General features: G+C 41.4%; 1 protein-coding gene across 1 annotated transcript in view; it reads left to right on the forward strand.

Annotated features, from left to right (window-relative positions):
• The first annotated feature begins 2600 nt into the window (after positions 1-2600).
• PSTPIP2 (proline-serine-threonine phosphatase interacting protein 2) overlaps positions 2601-21374 on the forward strand; it is a 65816-nt gene continuing 47042 nt past the window's right edge. The window contains exon 1 of the mRNA XM_007465634.1: positions 2601-2687. Coding sequence (XP_007465696.1) covers positions 2601-2687 — 87 coding nt within the window. The remainder of the gene's footprint in view (positions 2688-21374) is intronic.

Raw genomic sequence — 21374 nt, forward strand, 5'->3', positions numbered from 1 at the left:
GAGAGTCCCACATTCCTCACAAGGGTGTGAGGCCCAGCCTGACCCTGTATGTCCTCTAGACCCTTATATTTTGACCTGGTTGTCCTGATTCTCACGGCTCTTGGCCCAGACCAGCTTCCTACTGTCTGTCCTGCACTCTTCCCACCCCAACACCTGCAGTGGGTGCGGCCTCTCTGCGCTGCCTGGTGAGTGACCAGGGGGAGGAGCTTGCTCATTGCCCCAGGCCACCCAGGGCTGTCCCTCTGCTTCAAACCTCTGGCCACTTTGGAATCTGGTCATTCTGGGTATTACCAGAGCTTGAGCTGGTGCTGCATCTGGCTTTGCTCCTTGACTTTTCTCTATACAGTATGGGAGGGTGCTTTTTTTCTTAAATAAAGAAGAAAACAGGTTATCACACAGACCCTTCATGCTCACCCCATGTGTTTTTTTTTTGTTTTGTTTTGTTTTTGTTTTTTTTGCTGTACGCGGGCCTCTCACTGTTGTGGCCTCTCCTGTTGTGGAGCACAGGCTCTGGATGCACAGGCTTAGCGGCCATGGCTCATGGGCCCAGCCGCTCTGCGGCATGTGGGATCTTCCCGGACCGGGGCACAAACCCGTGTCCCCTGCATCGGCAGGTGGACTCTCAACCACTGCACCACCAGGGAAGCCCAGAATTTCCTTACTTTTTAAGTTGAATATTATTCCATTGTATGTATATACCAAATTTTGCTTATCCATTCATCCATCAACAGACATTTGAATTGCTTCCGTGTTTTAGTAATTGTGAATAATACTGCAATGAACATGGGTATACAAATATTTCTTCAAGACCCTGCTTTCAATTCTTTTGGTATATACCCAGAAGTATAATTGCTGGATCATACGATAATGCTATTTTTAATTTTTTGAGGAACTGCCACATGTTTCCCACAGCAGCTGTACGGTTTCACATTCTCACTAACAGTGCAGAGGATTCCTGTTTCTTCACATCCTCACCAACACCTCTTATTTTCTTTTTTGTTTGTTTGCTTTTGTTTTCCTCTCTATTCAGACCTCCACTTCCCTTCCACATTATTCCTCTGTTTTTTTGTTTTTCTTTTTTCCGTCATGCGGGCCTCTCACTGCTGTGGCCCCTCCCGTTGCGGAGCACAGGCTCCAGATGCGCAGGCTCAGCGGCCATGGCTCACAGGCCCAGCCGCTCCGTGGCATGTGGGATCTTCCCGGACTGGGACATGAACCCATGTCGCCTGCATCAGCAGGCGGACTCTCAACCACTGCGCCACCAGGGAAGCCCTCTTCCTCTGTTTTGATGATCTTGCCTCCGACTCCATTAAGAAATCAGACACCGGCTGGTAAAAGCTCACTTACCTTCTGTATAAAATTAGGTTCAACCATGAGTAACAGAAAAACCCAAAACAACAGTGGCCTCTACAAAGACAATGTTTATCTCCAGCCATTCATTCCAGGGCTGGCACGGCCACCCACAGTGTCAGACCCCACACGTCTGTCTGGCTCCTCGAGCGGTACCTGGGTTAATGCCTAGTACATAATGGGTTCACAGTAATAGTTGTTGAATGACTGAAAATAGGGTTTATTAACAGTAGAACATTTAAAAACTTTTGATATATAGAACCAACCTGACTTCCTAAAGGGCAGACATAGTCTCAGTGTCCCCAGTAATATGTGAAGATAATCAGTTTCACTACATCAGCCATGGCCAGTGTGGGTTTTTCCCTGCCCGTTTAATAAGCAAAAACAGATGCCTTATTAAACTTTCATTTGTGTTTTTAATCACCAGGGAGTGTGAACATTGTTTATTTTCTTGTTGTATTTCCCCTTCTACAAATGGTTTTATTTCCTTCCTCATGCTTTACTCATAAATCTACATAAGTTTTTTTAATGATAAAGATATTCTTTGTCATTTGCTACAAATATTTGTATGTATATTCTTGTATATATGTGTATGTGTATATGCAGTTGTGTGTGTAATTCACACGTTCTAGCCTCCAGTAACTAGCAAGCAGTAGTGAAGGGCGTTCCTCATGCACTCAAGCTTTTGCCGTGGACATTCCTGGGTTGGAATCCTGGCTCTGCTCCTTTCAAGCTGAGGGACGTACCCTTGTTCAAATTACTCAACCTTCCTAAGCTTAGCATCCTCGTCTGTAAAATGATCATTGTACTTAAATATGTATATGTATTTTGAAAACACTTTATACAGTCAAGTTTGTGGAGCTAATCTTTTGTAATTTTATCTATTGCACGTCAAGGTTTAAAAACTCCTCTGCATGCTGAAAGCTTGATAAACATTCAGTTATTTTTTTTTGATATTTTTTTAATGGTAGAGTTTTACTCAGTATTTAATTGTCTTTCTGTGTGAACCCTTAGGTGTTACAACATTGGCAGAAGCCAGAGATGTGTGTGGACTTGTAAAGTCAGAAGATTGATCCCTGCCCTTGGGGGGGCCTACACTCTTGTTAAGGGGCAAACACACTGATTGGAAACAGGCTCATCTATTTTCCTCATGCTGCAATGAGTGGGTTAGCAGGGCAGGATTATGGGGCAGGCTCAGTTGGGGTACCAGTCCCTAAAAAGTGGTGAGGTGGTACCGAGTACTTGATAAGATGCGGAAATCTGTGTTTCCAGATCACCTCAAGGGAGGCTATGGCATGGCACAGGGCTGGAAGAAGTACTTGAATAAGCTGCTTAGGGTAGGTGGACTGAGACTCCACCTGTACCTGAAGATCTTGCTTGAGTGAAAACAGTTGATAGTCTGGCCACCTTCTGAGGGGCTGGAGCCTAGTTTATTTTCAGGCTTAGTTTTGCTGCGTGATGGATGCCAGCTGAAATGCTGAGAAAATAGTCGCCACCATCTTTCCTCTCCACTCTTGCCCTGCACTGCTGAGTCTCCAGCCCTGTCTGAACACTACTTTTTCTATTTAAAGAATAACTGCTTAAAGTGACAGGTGCATAAATGGCCACAAATACAGTTCCTTCACTTCTCAAGGCCTTGGTTGCCCCACCTCTTAGAAGCTACTCTGAGGCTACACCCTGTTGTCAAACACAGACATGGCTTTCTTGATCCTGAGAGAATCAGGTCCTGAACTAAGGGTACAGAAAGACCTAAGCTCTCAGGCATTTGACAGCTTCTCTACTGATGGCCAGATCTGGACAGTTGACCAGTTCTGTGGGCTATCTGCCCCAGCTCAGGCTTCCTCATCCACCTGTCCTATGTTAGCACCTACCTGTTTAATCAGGATTCCCACATAATTCCTGCTCAGAAGAGTGGTCGGCTTTGATTCTGACCAGCCGTGGCTCAGGGCTACTCCCTGGCCGGCAGGCCTCTCCCTGGAAGACCTAGGCTGGTGTTGCCCTTTCCTGGGGAGTCTGTGTATGAGGGACCCGCATGTTCCTCCTGGGCATCCTCGGCTCTGAGGGAGCAGACATGCTGCAGGTCCAGGCACCTGCCTGTGAGCCACACGGCCCCTTCTGCAGAAACTAAACATAAGGTCCCAGAGCCCAAAGGCTCAGCAAGCGACGAGCCTGTCTGCTCTCTGAGGGCAAAGAAATGAGTCCTGTGTGTGTGTGTGTGGGGCGGGGCAGTTGCAGAAGGGGAAGCTGGAAGCCTGGAAAGGCAGGGGCCCCGAGAGAGGCTGAGTGAACAAGACTTCAGCTATTCAGATGGAATTGTTGTTGTTTTTTTAAAAATTTATTTATTCATTTATTTAATTTTTGGCTGTGTTGGGTCTTTGCTGCTGCGCGTGGGTTTTCTCTAGTTACTGAGAGCGGGGGTACTCTTTGTTGCAGTGCATGGGCTTCCCTTTGCTGTGACTTCTCTTGTTGCAGAGCACGGGCTCTAGGCGCGCGGGCTTCAGTAGTTGTGACTCGCGGGGTCTAGAGTGCAGGCTCAGTAGTTGTGGTGCACGGGTTTAGTTGCTCCGCGGAATGTGGGATCTTCCCGGACCAGGGCTCAAACCCATGTCCCCTGCATTGGCAGGCGGATTCTTAACCACTGCGCCACCAGGGAAGCCCTGGAACTGTTATTGATTCAGAGAGAACAGGAAGTGGGGAGGGAGAGGCTGGCAGTCACGGGTAGCCACAGCCCTCCCGGCCAGGGCTACATATCATTTGGGGTCTGCACCCCATTCTGCTGGAAGCCACCCACTAACCACTCTGGGCTTGAGCTTCCTATTGTGCAATGATGATAATACTATCTGGCCGGCCCAATCCTTGGGGCATCGTGTATCAGATGGAAGAGGTGGAATTGTCAGTAATGTATTAGTATGGCAATATTGTAGTGTTTTTTGCAGTTAAATTAATATTTTAAATTGAGATCATTAATGAAAATGATTAGTGGAGATCACTTTAAAAAGTTTAAGGAATTGTTAGAACAAGTGAAATGTAGTTCCTAATTCCTAAAAATTATGATTTAAAACAAGCACCAAGAAAGGTATTTATAGTACATTAAGTTAAAAAAGTTACTAATTTGTAAAATAAGACCTCATTTTTATTTAAAAAATATGAAAACATAGTCATATGTCATTAGGAAAATATCTGGCAGTTGTACAGTAAAATGTTAACTTTGTTTTCTCTGGGATTTCATGTGACATGAAAAATATAATTATTTTCAAAAGTTTATCTGTACTTTTCCATTTTTCTACAATAAGTGTAACTTTTAAAATAAAGAATTAAAATGTTTTTAACAAGAAAAAAATTGTTAAAAGAACAAGTACACCTGTTTAGGCTGTAGAATAAAAGTATCAAACTCAGAGGGACACTGACCAGCCTGCAGGGAAGGGGCCTCATTACCTGCCTGTGCTAAGGCCAAGGCTTTCCCCTTAGAGGGGAGGGGGGCCCCACCTGACTGGGGGGACTCAGGTCCAGGGGAGACCCCCTCCTGCTCCCACACACACTGGTGAAAGGACAAGACCCTCACCATCACCTCTCCTTGTCATCTGGCCTGCAAGCAGAGAACCAGTTGGCAGATACAATGAGTCATTTGTTTTCAATTTCTGTTGGTTTTTTTTTTTTTTTTTTTTTTGCAGTACACGGGCCTCTCACTGTTGTGGCATCTCCCGTTGCGGAGCATAGGCTGTGGACACGCAGGCTCAGCGGCCATGGCTCACGGGCCCAGCTGCTCCGCAGCATGTGGGATCTTCCCGGACTGGGGCACGAACCCGTGTCCCCTGCATCGGCAGGCGGACTCTCAACCACTGCACCACCAGAGAAGCCCTCTGTTGGTATTTTTTTAAATTAAAAAAAAATTTTTTTTGCCTTGCCGCGTGGCACGTGGGATCTTAGTTCCTCAACCAGGAATCAAACCCACACCCCCTGCGTTGGAGGCATGGAGTCCTAACCACAGGACCACCAGGAAAGTCCCTATTGGTATTCTTAAAAGTAGGAATGTGACACATGGTCATTGTAAAATAGCAAAACAATACAGGTGCACATATAGTAAAACAAAACAAAACAAAAAAACCCCAAAACATAAAACATCAGAGTCCTTCCCTCAGCACCTCAAATCCCAACCTCCAGGGGTGAGTTATAGAGTAAGTTTCTGGAGGTTTTTGCAGTAGACATATACTTGTATAGCTTGTCCACATAGCTGTTGAAGAAGCATATTTATGATCCTTGTAAGGAACAGCAGATTATAAAGCTGCTCCTCCTGTCAACTCAGCATTTTTGTGTTTTTTAAAAGCATGTAAATGGAAGTTATCTCTGGTTTTCAAGATTATGGGTGATTTTGATGTTCTTTTTTCCTAGTGTGTTCACTGTAGGATAATCAGATATTCTGTAAATTTAAAACAGTTTTAAGTCTCCCCACCCAAGAAATGTAGTGGCTGAGTTCTTTGCACCTTAATGTGACTGAAGGAGGTCCTGGTTGGACAGAGGCATCCCTGCTGGTGGGAGGAAGGCAGGACCAGGATTAGAGTGAGGCACTTGCCTTGGGCATAACATTTAAGGGGATGCCAAAAAACCCTAAACCCTCAGGAATCAAGATAAATAATACTTTAAAGCAGTATTTTTTTATTTTTATTTTTCGTTTTGCAGTACGCGGGCCTCTCACTGTTGTGGCCTCTCCCGTTGCGGAGCACAGGCTCCGGACGCGCAGGCTCCGGACGCGCAGGCTCAGCGGCCATGGCTCACGGGCCCAGCCGCTCCGCGGCACGTGGGGTCTTCCCGGACCGGGACACGAACCCGTGTCCCCTGCATTGGCAGGCGGACTGTCAACCACTGTGCCACCAGGGAAGCGCTAATTTTGATTTTTAAAAATACTGCTTTACGGGCTTCCCTGGTGGCGCAGTGGTTGACAGTCCGCCTGCCCATGCAGGGGACACGGGTTTGTGCCCCGGTCCGGGAAGATCCCACATGCCGTGGAGCTGCTGGGCCCGTGAGCCATGGCCGCTGAGCCTGCGCGTCCGGAGCCTGTGCTCCGCAACGGGAGAGGCCACAACAGTGAGAGGCCCGCGTACCACAAAACAAAACAAAACAAATCAAAGTTAATGCAAAAAAACCCCACGATGAACAAAATGTTAAAGAAAAACTTGTATTTGCATGGTCCTGCCGTTATTTGCCTCACCCTAGTTGGAATGGGTCCTCCCTGGCAGATGGGATCCTTTGGAAATGGTAAGCACTTTGGGAAAGGGCAGTTCACAGCAGAAGGGAGGCCCTGGCTCGGGGTGGGCTGGGAGTGATGGGAGAGGGAAGCTGGGAGAACATACATGGGGCTCCATGGGAATTCCCTGACCAGCTACAAGCTTCATGTTGGTGAGGAGATAGAAAATGGACCCAGCACAGCCTCCGGATTCTCTGTTCTCCCAGCCCCTCCATGGCTGCTGGAGCTGTGGGTTCACAGAAGGTCTCCTAAGCATGGAGCACATCTCTGCTGCAGAGAGAGAGAAGGAGGAGGGGAAGGTGTGGGAGAGGGGGCTCCTGGAGAAGCCAGGCTTGGGAGGAAGCCCACCTAAGGCTCAGTTAGGTACTTATCCAACAAGAAAGATGTAGCCAAAAAGATCAGGTTTTCCCTTGTAGTAGAAACTTGTTTATCCGTGTGCTTTCTCCACCTTTTGGCCTTGTCCTGTTTTAATAGTGATCTTTCCAATTTATAAGTGAAGATCTAAAAGTGAAAATATTGTAAAAATATGGAAAATGTTCAACCTCACTAATAATAAAATATCCAAATTAAAACAGTACTGAGATTACATTTTTCACCTATCACATTTAGCAAGTTAAAAAAAATATGTGTTAAGTGCAGTGCCTTCCTCTGGGGAAGATGCAGGAGGTGAGCACTCCTAGTCATTGCTGGTGACAGGGAACACTGTAGAGTTTTTTGGAAAGAATTTGGCTGCGTGTGTTATTAGTCTTAACAATCATAGGCTTTGGCACCGTAATTCCTCTCCTGACAATCAAGCCTAAGGAAATACTCCAAATATGACAAAAGTGCTTACACAGAAAGGTGTACATTGCAGCAAAAGTTTGGAATAGTCTGATTTTATCTTATGACAGGGTAGTCAGCTGACAGCACAGGTTTAGGCATCCCATCCTGCAACGTTCAGAGGAAGAAAGGGAAAGAAAGTCTGCTTCAAAGACCCATATGCCCCAAGGCCCTACACCCAGAGGGAGCTTGTTCTAGGGAACTTTTGCCCCAAACCAGCTTCTGTTAATGGTTTCTACATTTTAAACTTCCTCTTTCCTTATTCTCCCATTCCCATGGGTCCTAAATTTTACTTAATGGACAAAAAAATTTCAAATTACCTAAACAAAAATAACCACCTCCATCCCTGCTTTTCCACCTAGAAAATTCCTCCTCAAGGCTTCCAGAATGTCTCCCCTTCTGTGAGGCCTGGTCTTACCAGCCCTGACAGTGCTTCTCCTCTGTGCCCCCACAGGGATCTCTGTACTTCTGTCATGAGGCTAATTCCACAGTATTACCCTCAGGGCCCAGTGGCACAGGTTTTGGCACTGGGTGAATGTGCCTTTGAATCTCTGCTCGGCTATGTATGCTATTGCTGTGTGACTTTGGGCTAGTGATGTTACCTCTCTGAGTCTCTGTGTCTGCATCTGAAACATCTGGATGATGATACCTATTAGGGTTGGAGTGAGAAATCTTGCCTTTAATGAGTGTTTACTGAGCACCTACTCTGTGCTAGACATGACACGAGATTTTAGGAGTTTATATTCTAGTCTGTGAATCCCATGGTGGCCAAATACACATATCATACAGTTAAGGATCTTGGTGACAGCAGTGAAGGAAATAGAGTGTATGAGTTTCCTATTGCTGCTACAACTAATTACCACAAACTCAGTTACTTAAAACAACACAAATTTATCATCTTGCAGTTCTGGATGGCAGGAATCTCACTGGGCTAAAGTTGAGGTGTCTGCAGAGCTGCATTCCCTCTGGGGGCTCAAGAGGAAAATCTGTTCCTTGCCTTTTCCTCTGTCTAGTGACTGCCCTCATTTCTTGGCTACTGGCCCTCTTTTATTGTTAAAGCCAGCAATCACATCACTCTGCTTCTCTGTTTTAAGGACGCTTGTGATTAACGTTGGGTCCACCTGAATATCTTGCATTAGTGTGTACAATTGCTGCACCAATATTATTAGCTAAAGTCCGTACTTTACATTAAGGTTCACTTTTCGTTTTCTATGGGTTTTGACAAATGTGTGATGCCATGTATCCACTATTACAGTATTATACAGAATAGTTTCACTAACTTGAAAAATCCTCTGTTCATCCTTCCTTGCCTCCCCTGAACCCCAGGTAACCGCCAACCTTTTTATTGTCTCCATAGTTTTGCTTTTTCCAGAATGTCATATAGTTGGAATCGTACGGTATGTAGGTTTTTCAGACTGACTTCTTTCATTTAGCAATATGCATTTAAGATTCTCCTATGTCTTTTTGTGGCTGGGTAGCTCCTTTCTTCTTATTGCTAAATAATATTCCATAGTATGCATGTACTATAGTTTGTTTATCGTTCACCTATTATTGCAGGACATCTTGGTTGCTTCCAATTTTGTGCAATTATGAGTAAAGCTGCTATCAACATCTGTGTGTAGGTTTGCATGGACATAAGTTTTAAACTTGATTTAGTTGAGATTTAGTTTCAGTGAGTCAGATCCAGCTCAGTTGAGTGTCATTTTAACATGTGTTTCACATCTAATATGCCTGAATATCCTCTGTGCTCCAAATTCATGCAGGATGTTCACTGGATCAAGCTGGATGAGAAATCAGTGAGTTAGAAAAGGAGAAAAGGCAGTGGACTCAGATGAACATGTACTGGAAGAACTACTTTTTATTCACTTCTAAAATCCTGACATTTAATTCACACATAAGTCTGAAATTTCAGTATGAAAACATTCTCATTCCCAAATTTCATGGACAGGAAGTACAGAATATACTGAACTACTAAACTAAATATACTGAACTTGGGCAGGCCTCAGTGAAATAGCAGTGATGAAACTAAAAATAAACTAAACCTACAACTTAACTAAATTTAAATTAAAACTTTGAAAAAGCCTCAAGGTCAACCCAAATTGTCTATTTTATAGTCAGTAGGAACAAGTAGAACCAAGAGTCACATATTTCAGGGGTCAGGGAAGGCTGAATCACTGAGACATAGAGGATGAGTGATTTCTGGAATGAAAAAAATGTATTACTTGGTGTTATTCCTCAGGATCAAAGTTAATCAGCCTGATGTGCAAATTTGGAGATTATTGCATTTATTTGCATATTGCTGGTTGAGTAACACTTTTTGCATTTATGTATTTCTACTTGAGTTAAAAATGTTGGGGGCTTCCCTGGTGGCACAATGGTTAAGAATTCGCCTGCCAGTGCAGGGGACATGGGTTTGAGCCCTGGTCCGGGAAGATCCCACATGCCGTGGGGCAACTAAGTCCATGAGTCACAACTACTGAGCCTGTGCTCTAGAGCCCGTGCACCACAACTACTGAAGCCCGCGTGCCTAGGGCCCGTGCTCCACAACAAGACAAGCCACCGCAATGAGAAGCCTGCGCACGGCAACGAAGAGTAGCCCCTGCTCGCGGCAACTGGAGAAAGCCCGCATGCAGCAACGAAGACCCAACACAGCTGAAAATAAATAAATAAATTTATTTAAAAAAAGAAAAGAATAGAATGTTATGACTGGGCCTCAGTTTCTTCATTGATTAAAGGATGGAGATTACTTGAGCTCTAAGATGTCTTCTGATACACCAGCATGTCAAGGCTGAAACACTGTGGGAGAGTAAACAGACTCTTCGATTACCTAGACTGTTTAGGAAATGGGATATTCTGATTAGCAATACTTTCTGATCAATTGATAATTGACCCTGATTCATTTTTGGTTCAAAATTTGTTAGAAATTATAAGTCTGATTTTGCTTTGGATAATCGAAGTCCAGAGAATATAAGGGAATTTTTCTTGAGGACTTTTCTGATTAAGCATTGGGGTTTCAGAGGTGGAGATAGATAAGATGGAGGAAACTGAACAGGAATGAATGCACTGAGGCCAGGTTTTACCGTAAGAAAGTTATTAACAGTAAATATTTTCTATTAACTTGCAGTTCCTTTACTTCAGATAAATTGTCATGGAAAAAGATCCAGGCAGTTGAATATCTGGATTACTTGAGTACAGGATAAGGAGTTACATTGAGGTTTGCCAGTTAGTCACTGTGAAATGCATCCTAGCTGTGAATTCTGCAGGGATGAGACCACTTAAGAATCTTCACAGTTATGTATTATCTTAAGACTTCAAAACTTACTCTCCTTTGAGTACCCAGTTTGCCTGGTGGGTCAACCAGAAGGGTAGTAGATAGAGATTAAAGCCCTTCAAAATTGTATCGCAGTGGGGGTGTGATATGAAGCGTGTCAGAGGCTGTTGGGAATTTTTTTGGATTGGGCCCAAACTTCCCACCGGGAGTAGGAAGGGATACGAGTCAGCTGGTGCAGTCACTGTGGCCATTCCCCTGGGTTTGACCTACTTTGGATTCCTGGCTATATTTGCTTTTGGCAGTATTGGCAGTACATTTGGTTTTTTTTTGTGGTATGCGGGCCTCTCACTGTTGTGGCCTCTCCCGCCGAGCAGCACAGGCTCCGGACGCGCAGGCTCAGCAGCCATGGCTCACGGGCCCAGACGCTCCGCGGCATGTGGGATCCTCCCAGACCTGGGCACGAACCCGTGTCCCCTGCATCAGCAGGCAGACTCTCAACCACTGCGCCACCAGGGAAGCCCAGTACATTTGGTTTTTGAACTGGCTTGCTTTCTTGGCTTTCCTGGCGGGACTGCTAGAGTTTGTTGTTCCCTTGGAGTTTGTTGGTCCTATATTTGAGGACCTACTTTCAGTTTCAGGTGCAACCTCTTCCTGGTACTTGCTTGCCTCCCAGGCCTGGACAGTGTCCTGGGCATGTCTGGGAATTCTCTGGAATGCCGTGGACCAGGAAGAGGACTTTGGGGTCTGTATTTCTGGGCACTGACACATCACTGGTTTTTACCCTGTGATGTGAATAGTCATGCACCTCTCAGGGTAAACTACAAATCTTTAACTTATTTTTATTAACTAGAAAAGCCGTAGCACTAACATTAGCAGTGCTCTTGAAGGTGGTCTGGTGTTCCCCATGAATTAAAACACCTGTCTTCCATTCTCATATTTTCTCTCCCAAGGGATTTGTAAGTCAAATGTCTCGTGGCCCTGAGGGTTGTGTGTGTGTATGTCTGTGTGTGCGCAGACACATATGTGTGAGATTTGGATCATGTTAAAGGTTAGATAAGTAATGTCAGACAGCCAACTTTCTGAACATTGACATCTTCTAAATCTTATGCCTTCTATGTTAAATTTACAGGGATAATCATCTTTGAAAAGCCATAATCTCACCATGCATAATATGAATTAATCTGTATTTAGTAAAATATGAACTTGTTTCTAGTTTTATGTCCAATTTTGTTATAGGAATCCAATCAGTTCAGAAATAGAGGTTGCCACTAGTAAATGTGAGGTATGTCTGCTTCTAGACTTTTCTCTTTGCTGTTATATATAATGAAGTTATACATTTTTCTTAACATATATAAGCTCACCTATTATGGGCTCATATATGCAACTTTCCGTTTTCTTGTAACAATATATTGTGAATATCTTCTTATGTTTCTATGTGTAATTCTGCTTTATTCTAATATCTATCTATTTATTTATTTATTTATTTGGCTGCACTGGGTCTTAGTTGCAGCACACAGGATCTTCCTTGCCGCATGTGGGGATCTTCGTTGCAGCATGTGGAATCTTTAGTTGCAGCATGCAGACTTCTTAGTTGCGGCATGCATGTGGGATCTAGTTCCCCGACCAGGGATTGAACCCGGGCTCCCTGCATTGGGAGTGCAGAGTCTTAGACACTGGACCACCAGGGAAGTCCCTGTTTTTCTTTTTAAGAGCACTGTCTGTTTATATCTCTTAGGTATTTGAAAAAATTGGTTGTTCATCTTTATATGATTGATTTTAGGTGCTCATTGTATACATTAATCCTTGATTAAATATTTCTGCTCTACTCTGCGACTTCCTTGGTGGTCCAGTGGTAAAGAATCCACCTTCCAATGCAGGGGACGTGGGTTCGATCCCTGGTCAGGGAACTAAGATCCTATGTGCCGCAGGGCAACTAATCCCGTATGCCACAACTACTGAGCTCACTCGCCTCAACTAGAGAGCACACATGCCACAAACTACAGAGCCCATGTGCTCTGGCACCCCTGCATGACAACTACAGAGCCCACGAGCTCTGGAGCCTGTGCGCCACAACTAGAGAAGAGAAAACCTGCATGCCACAACTAGAGAGAAGCTCGCGCACCACAACAAAGAGCCCATACACCACAACGAAAGATCCCACGTGCCACAACTAAGACCCGATGCAGCCATAAAAATAAAAAAAATAAAAATATTAATAAATAAATATTTCTGTTCTTCTCAATTTGTCATTTTACTTTGTTTAGAGTGTCTTTTGTTATTGGAAGTTTTGAACTTTGAAAGAGAATTTTAGATTTACAGAAAAGTTGTAAAATTGTACAGGGAATTTCTATTTACTTTTCACTTGGATTCCTCAAATGTTAATACTTTGTTTTCTCTCTCTCTCTCTCTTTCTCTCCCTCTCTCTCTCTCTCTCTCTCTCTCTCTATATATATATATATATATATATATATATGTAAAATACACACACACATACATATACATATATATGTACACACACATACATATAGATGTTTGTGTATCTATCCACACATAAAATATATACACACACATTTACTTTTTCTGAACCATTTAAAAGTAAAGTTGCAGACATGATCTCCCTTTATCCACAAATGCTTCATTGTATATTTCCTAATATAAGGATATTTTCCTGCTTAATCACAGTATGATGATAATATAACACTATTAGCTAACATATAGACCCTATTTAAATTGTCCCAGTAATGTCCTTATAACTAAAGAAGAAAACATTTCTTTTGATCCAGGACTCTGTGTTGCATTTAGCCCGGTCTCTTTAGTCTTCTTTAATCTGGAACAGTTCCTCAGTCTTTGTTCTTTATGACTGACATTTTTGAAGAGTATAGGACAGTTATTTTGTAGAATGTCCCTCAATTTGAGTTTGCCTGTTTCCTTATGATTAGATTCAAGCTGTTTTTGGCATGAGCTACACAGAAGTGATGCTGTGTTATTCTCAATATCAGGGGCATATGATATTTATGTGTCCTGTTACTGGTTGTGTTAACTTTGACCCTTTGGTTAAGGTTGCTGTGTTAGTTTCTTGTTGCTGCTGTAGCAAATTACCACAAGTTAAGAGGCTTAAAACAGCACAAATTTATGATCTTATAGTTCTGGAGGTCAGAAGTCTGAAATGAGTTTCACTTGGCTAAAATCGAGGTGTCAGCAAGGCTGTTCCCTCTGGAGGCTCTAGAGCCTCTGCCTTGTGCAGCTTCTTGAGGCTGCCTGCACTCACTGGCTTGTGGTCCCTTCCTCTAAGCCAGCGGCACAGCAGCTTCAAATCTCTCTCTCTGACCTCTGCACCTTTCTTCACATTTCTGACTGACTCTTCTGCCTCCTTATGATGAGCCCTGTGATTACACTGGGCCCACCTGGATAATCTAGGATAATCTCCGCATCTCAAGATCCTTAATTTCATCACACCTGTAAAGTCCTTTTTGTCATGTTGGGAAATGTACTGGTTTGGGGATTAGGCTGTGGACATCTTTAGGGGGTCATTATTCAGCCTACTCCAGTGGTGTTTTCTAGGTTTCTCCACTGTAAAATTACTGCTTTCCTCTTTGTAATTACAGGAAAATACCTTGAAAATATGTAAACATACCACTTTGCTCAAACTTTCATCCATTAGTTTTAACATCCATTGATTATTCTTTTTTTTTTTTTTGCGGTACGCGGTCCTCTCACTGTTGTGGCCTCTCCCATTGCGGAGCACAGGCTCCGGATGCACAGGCCCAGTGGCCATGGCTCATGGGCCCAGCCGCTCCGCGGCATGTGGGATCTTCCCAGACCGGGGCACGAACCCGTGTCCTCTGCATTGGCAGGCAGACTCTCAACCACTGCGCCACCAGGGAAGCCCCAATTATTACTCTTAATCAGCTATTTACGATGGTTCCTAAATAGTGATTTTCAAATATTAGCAATTTTATGGAAGAATAATTTACATATAATAAACTGCTAATGTTTAAAGTATACAGTTTAATAAGTTTTGACATGTGTGTTCCACCCATGAAACTATCACCACAGTTAAGATAGTGGATAGTAAACATATCCATCACCCCCAAACTTTCCTTATGCCCCTTTGAAATCCCTCCTACCTCATCAGTTCTTTTCCAGGCAACCACTGATATGCTTTCTGTCACTGTAGGTTAGTTGTATTTTCTGTTATTTATATAATTGGAACACAATAAGTACTCTTTTTTTGCCTTCATTTATCATAATTATTTTGAGATTCGTCCATGTTGCCATGTGTAAATCGTCTGTTTTTTTTTTTTATTACTGAGTAGTATTCCATTTTATGGACATATCACAGTTTGTATATTCATTGACCTTTAAGGGACTTTTGGGTTATTTCCAGGTTTTGGCTATTACAAATAAAGCTACTGTGAACATTCATGTACAAGTCTTTGTGTGGTGATTTTCTAATTCCATCTACATCATGAAGTTGGCATTCTACTGTAAGGAAGAGCCTCTCTCTCTCTGTCTCTCTCTGTCCCTCTCTGTCTCTCTCTTTCTCTGTTAGTATGGATTTATGGATTCTTATTTTGTTCAATGGATTATGTTACTATTATACAATAATTTATCTTGATGCTCAGATTGTCCTAGATTTGGACAGTGCTGATCCCTTTTAAACTGGATCCTCTTATCCTGGATCCTGTGTCCTTTTGAAATATCCCCATCATTCTTTGAGCACTTCCATGCTTTCTGGCACAAGATGTTACAGTATGACATTTCTTTGCCCCAGTCCTGGAATCTTCCATTTCTCCAAAGAGCCCAGGTTCCTTTTCGTAGAGAATAGTATTTAGAAACCAGGATTTGTGCTCTAGTTATGCTCATTGCCCCTACATGTCATATTTCTAGGCTCTCTCAGCAGACAGAGTAAGGAAATACATGTATATATGCATAATGATACCTCCAATTCCATTCCAATGTCACAAGGTTATTCTAGCCTTACCCTGCTTGCTATATTTCCCAATCCCTTCAGGTGGTGTGCTGCTAAATGGTTAACAACTGGGTCTCCAGTGGATAAAAACTGGGATTTGCAGCCTTTGCCAATTTCTATGGTATAAAAACTTGCCCTTTGCTTTTTTCACTTTAAAATATAGACTGGAAATCATGCTATATCTGTTCTTAGAGATATTCCTCATTCTTTTTCATAGGTGCATAAAACTTCATTGTGTGGATGTACCATATTTTATCAACCACTCTCCTATATATGAGCACTTAGGTTGTTTCCAAAATTTCCCAGTTACAAACAGTACTGCAGTGAATAACCTGTGCATATGTATTTTGGTTTTGCTGGAGGTGTATCTTTAGGGGTACATTCCTAGAAGTGGGATAGCTGGATCAAAAGGTAAACACAGGGACTTCCCTAGTGGTCCAGTGGTTAAGACTTTGCCTTCCAATGCAGGGGGTGTGGGCTCCATCCCTAGTCGAGAGCTAGGATCCCACATGCCCCGAGGCCAAAAAACTGAGACATAGAACAGAGGCAATACTGTACAAAATTCAAGAATGACTTTAAAATTTGTCCACATCAAAAAAAAAAATCTTAAAAAAAAGAAAAAGGTAAATACATATGTGGTTTGGTTAGATATTGTTGAACTTCCTCTCCTAAAGTTTGAACCAATTTTCATTCTCACCAGCAATATATGAGAGTGGCTGTTTCCCAAAGTCTTGTCAACACAGTGTGTTGTCACACTTGTTAATTTTGTCATTCTGATGGGTGAGAAGTGGTATTTCAGTTGTTTTCATTTGCACTTCTCTTTTTCATGGGTGAGCTTGTATATTTTTCTATATATTTAAGGAACACATACACCCAAAGTAAATCATCTGTTCATATTTCTTGCCCATTTTTGGGTTCTTCTCAATCAGTTTCAAAGAATTATTTATATATTAGGGATATTAGTACTTTAGCTGTTATTCTGCTACATTTTATATTCTCTAACTTTTTCAATTATGTTTATGTTGTTAATTGTTATTCTTTTTTTTAATAGGATCATGCTGCATATAGTTCAACTTACTTTTTTTTCTTTTTAATTTTTAAATTTTATTTTATTTATTTTTTTATAGAGCAGGTTCTTATTAGTCATCAATTTTTTACACATCAGTGTATCCATGTCAATCCAAATCACCCAATTCAACACACCACCATCCCCATCCCCCCACGGCTTTACCCCCTTGGTGTCCATACATTTGTTCTCTACATCTGTGTCTCACCTTGTGCACTGCAAACTGGTTCATCTGTACCATTTTTCTAGGTTCCACAAACATGCGTTAGTATACGATATTTGTTTTTCTCTTTCTGACTTTCTTCACTGTGTATGACAGTCTCTAGATCCATCCACGTCTCAACAAATGACCCATTTCATTCTTTTTTATGGCTGAGTAATATTCCATTGTATATATGTACCACAGCTTCTTTATCCATTCATCTGTCGATGGACATTTAGGTTGCTTCCATGACCTGGATATTGTAAATAGTGCTACAATGAACATTGGGGTGTATGTGTCTTTTTGAATTATGGTTTTCTCTGGGTATATGCCCAGTAGTGGGATTGCTGGATCATATGGTAATTCTATTTTTAGTTTTTTAAGGAACCTCCATACTGTTCTCCATAGTGGCTGTATCAATTTATATTCCCACCAACAGTGCAAGAGGCTTCCCTTTTCTCCACACCCTCCCCAGCATTTGTTGTTTGTAGATTTTCTGATGATGCCCATTCTAATTGGTGTGAGGTGATACCTCATTGTAGTTTGGATTTGCATTTCTCTAGTAATTAGTGATGTTGAGCAGCTTTTCATGTGCTTCCTGGCGATCTGTATGTCTTCTTTGGAGAAATGTCTATTTAGGTCTTCTGCCCATTTTTGCATTGTGTTGTTTGTTTCTTTAATATTGAACTGCATGAGCTGTATATATATTTTGGAGATTAATCCATTGTCCGTTGATTCGTTTGCAACTATTTTCTCCCATTCTGAGGGTTGTCTTTTCGTCTTGTTTATGGTTTCCTTTGCTGTGCAAAAGCTTTTAAGTTTCATTAGGTCCCATTTGTTTATTTTTGTTTTTATTTCCATTACTCTAGGAGGTAGATCAAAAAAGATCTTGCTTCCTATGTTCTTCCTATGTTTTCCTCTAAGAGTTTTATAGTGTCCAGTCTTACATTTAGGTCTCTAATCCATTTTGAGGTTATTTTTGTGTATGGTGTTAGGGAGTGTTCTAATTTCATTCTTTTCCATGTAGCTGTCCAGTTTTCCCAGCACCACTTATTGAAGAGACTGTCTTTTCTCCATTGTATATCCTTGCCTCCTTTGTCATAGATTAGTTGACCATAGGTGCGTGGGTTTATCTCTGGGTTTTCTATTTTGTTCCATTGATCTATATTTCTGTTTTTGTACTAGTACCATATTGCCTTGATTACAGTAGCTTTGTAGTATAGTCTGAAGTCAGGGAGTCTGATTCCTCCAGCTCCCTTTTTTTCCCTCAAGACTGCTTTGGCTATTCGGGGTCTTCTGTGTCTCCATACAAATTTTAAGATTTTTTGTTCTACTTCTGTAAAAAATGCCATTGGTAATTTGATAGGGATTGCATTAAATCTGTAGATTGCTTTGGGTAGTATAGTCATTATCACAATATTGATTCTTCCAATCCAACAACATGGTATGTCTCTCCATCTGTTGGTATCATCTTTAATTTCTTTCATCAGTGTCTTATAGATTTCTGCATACAGGTCTTTTGTCTCCCTAGGTAGGTTTATTCCTAGGTATTTTATTCTTTTTGTTGCAATGGTAAATAGGAGTGTTTCCTTAATTTCTCTGTCCGATTTTTCATCATTACTGTATAGGAATGCAAGAGATTTCTGTGCATTAATTTTCTATCCTGCAACTTTACCAAATTCATTGATTAGCTCTAGTAGTTTTCTGGTGGCATTTTTAGGATTCTCTATGTATAGTATCATGTCATCTGCAAACAGTGACAGTTTTACTTCTTCTTTTCCAATTTGTATTCCTTTTATTTCTTTTTCTTCTCTGATTGCCATGGCTAGGACTTCCAAAACTATGTTGAATACTAGTGGTGAGAGTGGACATCCTTGTCTTGTTCCTGATATTAGAGGAAATGCTTTCAGTTTTTCACCATTGAGAATGATGTTTGCTGTGGGTTTGTCATATATGGCCTTTATTATGTTGAAGTAGGTTCCCTCTGTGCCCACTTTCTGTAGAGCTTTTATCATAAATCGGTGTTGAATTTTGTCAAAAGCCTTTTCTGCATCTATTGAGATGATCATATGGATTTTATTCTTCAATTTGTTAATATGGGGTATCACATTGATTGATTTGCACATATTGAAGAATCCCTGGGATAAATCCCACTTGATCATGGTGTATGATCCTTTTAATGTGTTGTTGGATTCTGTTTGCTAGTATTTTGTTGAGGATTTTTGCATCTATATTCATCAGTGATATTGGTCTGTAATTTTCTTTTTTGTAGTATCTTTGTCTGGTTTTGGTGTCAGGGTGGTGGTGGCCTCATAGAATGAGTTTGGGAGTGTTCCTTCCCCTGCAATTTTTTGGAAGAGTTTGAGAGGATGGGTGTTAGCTCTTCTCTAAATGTTTGATAGAATTCACCTGTGAAGCCATGGACTTTTGGACTTTATGGACTTTTGTTTGTTGGAAGATTTTTAATCACAGTTTCAATTTCAGTATCTGTGATTGGTCTGTTCATATTTTCTGTTTCTTCCTGGTTCAGTCTTGGAAGGTTATACCTTCTTAAGAATTTGTCCATTTCTTCTAGGTTGTCCAATTTATTGGCATAGAGTTGCTTGTAGCCATCTCTTAGGATGCTTTGTATTTCTGTAGTGTCTGTTGTAACTTCTCCTTTTTCATTTCTAATTTTATTGACTTGAGTCCTCTCCCTCTTTTTCTTGATGAGTCTGGCTAATGGTTTATCAATTTTGTTTATCTTCTCAAAGAACCAGCTTTTAGTTTTATTGATCTTTGCTATTGTTTTCTTTGTTTCTATTTCATTTATTTCTGCTCTGATCTCTGTGATTTCTTGCCTTCTGCGAACTTTGGGTTTTGTTTGTTCTTCTTTCTCTAGTCCCTTTAAGTGTAAGGTTAGTTTGTTTATTTGAGATTTTTCTTGTTTCTTGAGGTAGGCTTGTATAGCTATAAACTTCCCTCTTAGAGCTGCTTTTGCTGTATCCCATAGGTCTTGGATCATCGTGTTTTCATTGTCTTCTGTCTCTAGGTATTTTTTGATTTCCTCTTTGATTTCTTCAGTGATCTCTTGGTTATTTAGTAACGTATTGTTTAGCCTCCATGTGTTTGTGTTTTTTATGTTTTTTTCCTTGTAATTCATTTCTAATCTCATAGCGTTGTGGTCAGAAAAGATGCTTGATATGATTTCAATTTTCTTAAATTTACTGAGACTTGATTTGTAACCCAAGATATGATCTATCCTGGAGAATGTTCCATGTGCACTTGAGAAGAAAGTGTAATCTGCTGTTTTTGGATGGAATGTCCTATAAATATCAATTAAATCTATCTGGTCTATTGTGTCATTTAAAGCTTCTGTTTCCTTATTAATTTTCATTTTGGATGATCTGTCCATTGGTGTAAGTGAGGTGTTAAAATCCCCCACTATTATTGTGTTACTGTCGATTTCCTCTTGTATAGCTGTTAGCATTTGCCTTATGTATTGAGGTGCTCCTATGTTGGGTGCATATATATTTATAATTGTTATATCTTCTTCTTGGATTGATCCCTTGATCATTATGTAGTGTCCTTCCTTGCCTCTTGTAACGTTCTTTATTTTAAAGTCTATTTTGTCTGATATGAGTATTGCTACTCCAGCTTTCTTTTGATTTCCATTTGCATGGAATATCTTTTTCCATCCCCTAACTTTCAGTCTGTATGTGTCCCTAGGTCTGAAGTGGGTCCTTGTAGACAGCATATATATGGGTCTTGTTTCTGTATCTATTCAGCAAGCCTGTGTCTTTTGACGGCAGCATTTAATCCATTCATGTTTAAGGTAATTATCAATATGTATGTTCCTATGACCATTTTCTTAATTGTTTTGGGTTTGTTTTTGTAGGTCCTTTTCTTCTCTTGTGTTTCCCACTTAGAGAAGTTCCTTTAGCATTTGTTGTAGAGCTGGTTTGGTGGTGCTGAATTATCTTAGCTTTTGCTTTTGTCTGTAAAACTTTTGATTTCTCTATCAAATCTGAATGAGATCCTTGCCGGGTAGAGTAATCTTGGTTGTAGGTTCTTCCCTTTCAGCACTTTAAGTATATCATGCCACTCCCTTCTGGCTTGTAGAATTTCTGCTGAGAAGTCAGCTGTTAACCTTATGGGAGTTACTTTGTATGTTATTTGTCATTTTTCCCTTGCTGCTTTCAATAACTTTTCTTTGTCTTTCATTTTTGCCAATTAGATTAATATGTGTCTCAGCGTGTTTCTCCTTGGGTTTATCCTGTATGGGACTTGCTGCGCTTCCTGGACTTGGGTGGCTATTTCCTTTCCCATGTTAGGGAAATTTTCTACTATAATCTCTTCAGATATTTTCTCTAGTCCTTTCTCTCTCTCTTCTCCTTCTGGGACCCCTATAATGCGAATATTGTTGCGTTTAATGTTGTCCTAGAGGTCTCTTAGGCTGTCTTCATTTCTTTT

This window comes from Lipotes vexillifer, unplaced genomic scaffold (genome assembly GCF_000442215.2).
Source record: "Lipotes vexillifer unplaced genomic scaffold, Lipotes_vexillifer_v1.1 scaffold36, whole genome shotgun sequence".
Classification (NCBI taxonomy): Eukaryota; Metazoa; Chordata; class Mammalia; order Artiodactyla; family Lipotidae; genus Lipotes; species Lipotes vexillifer.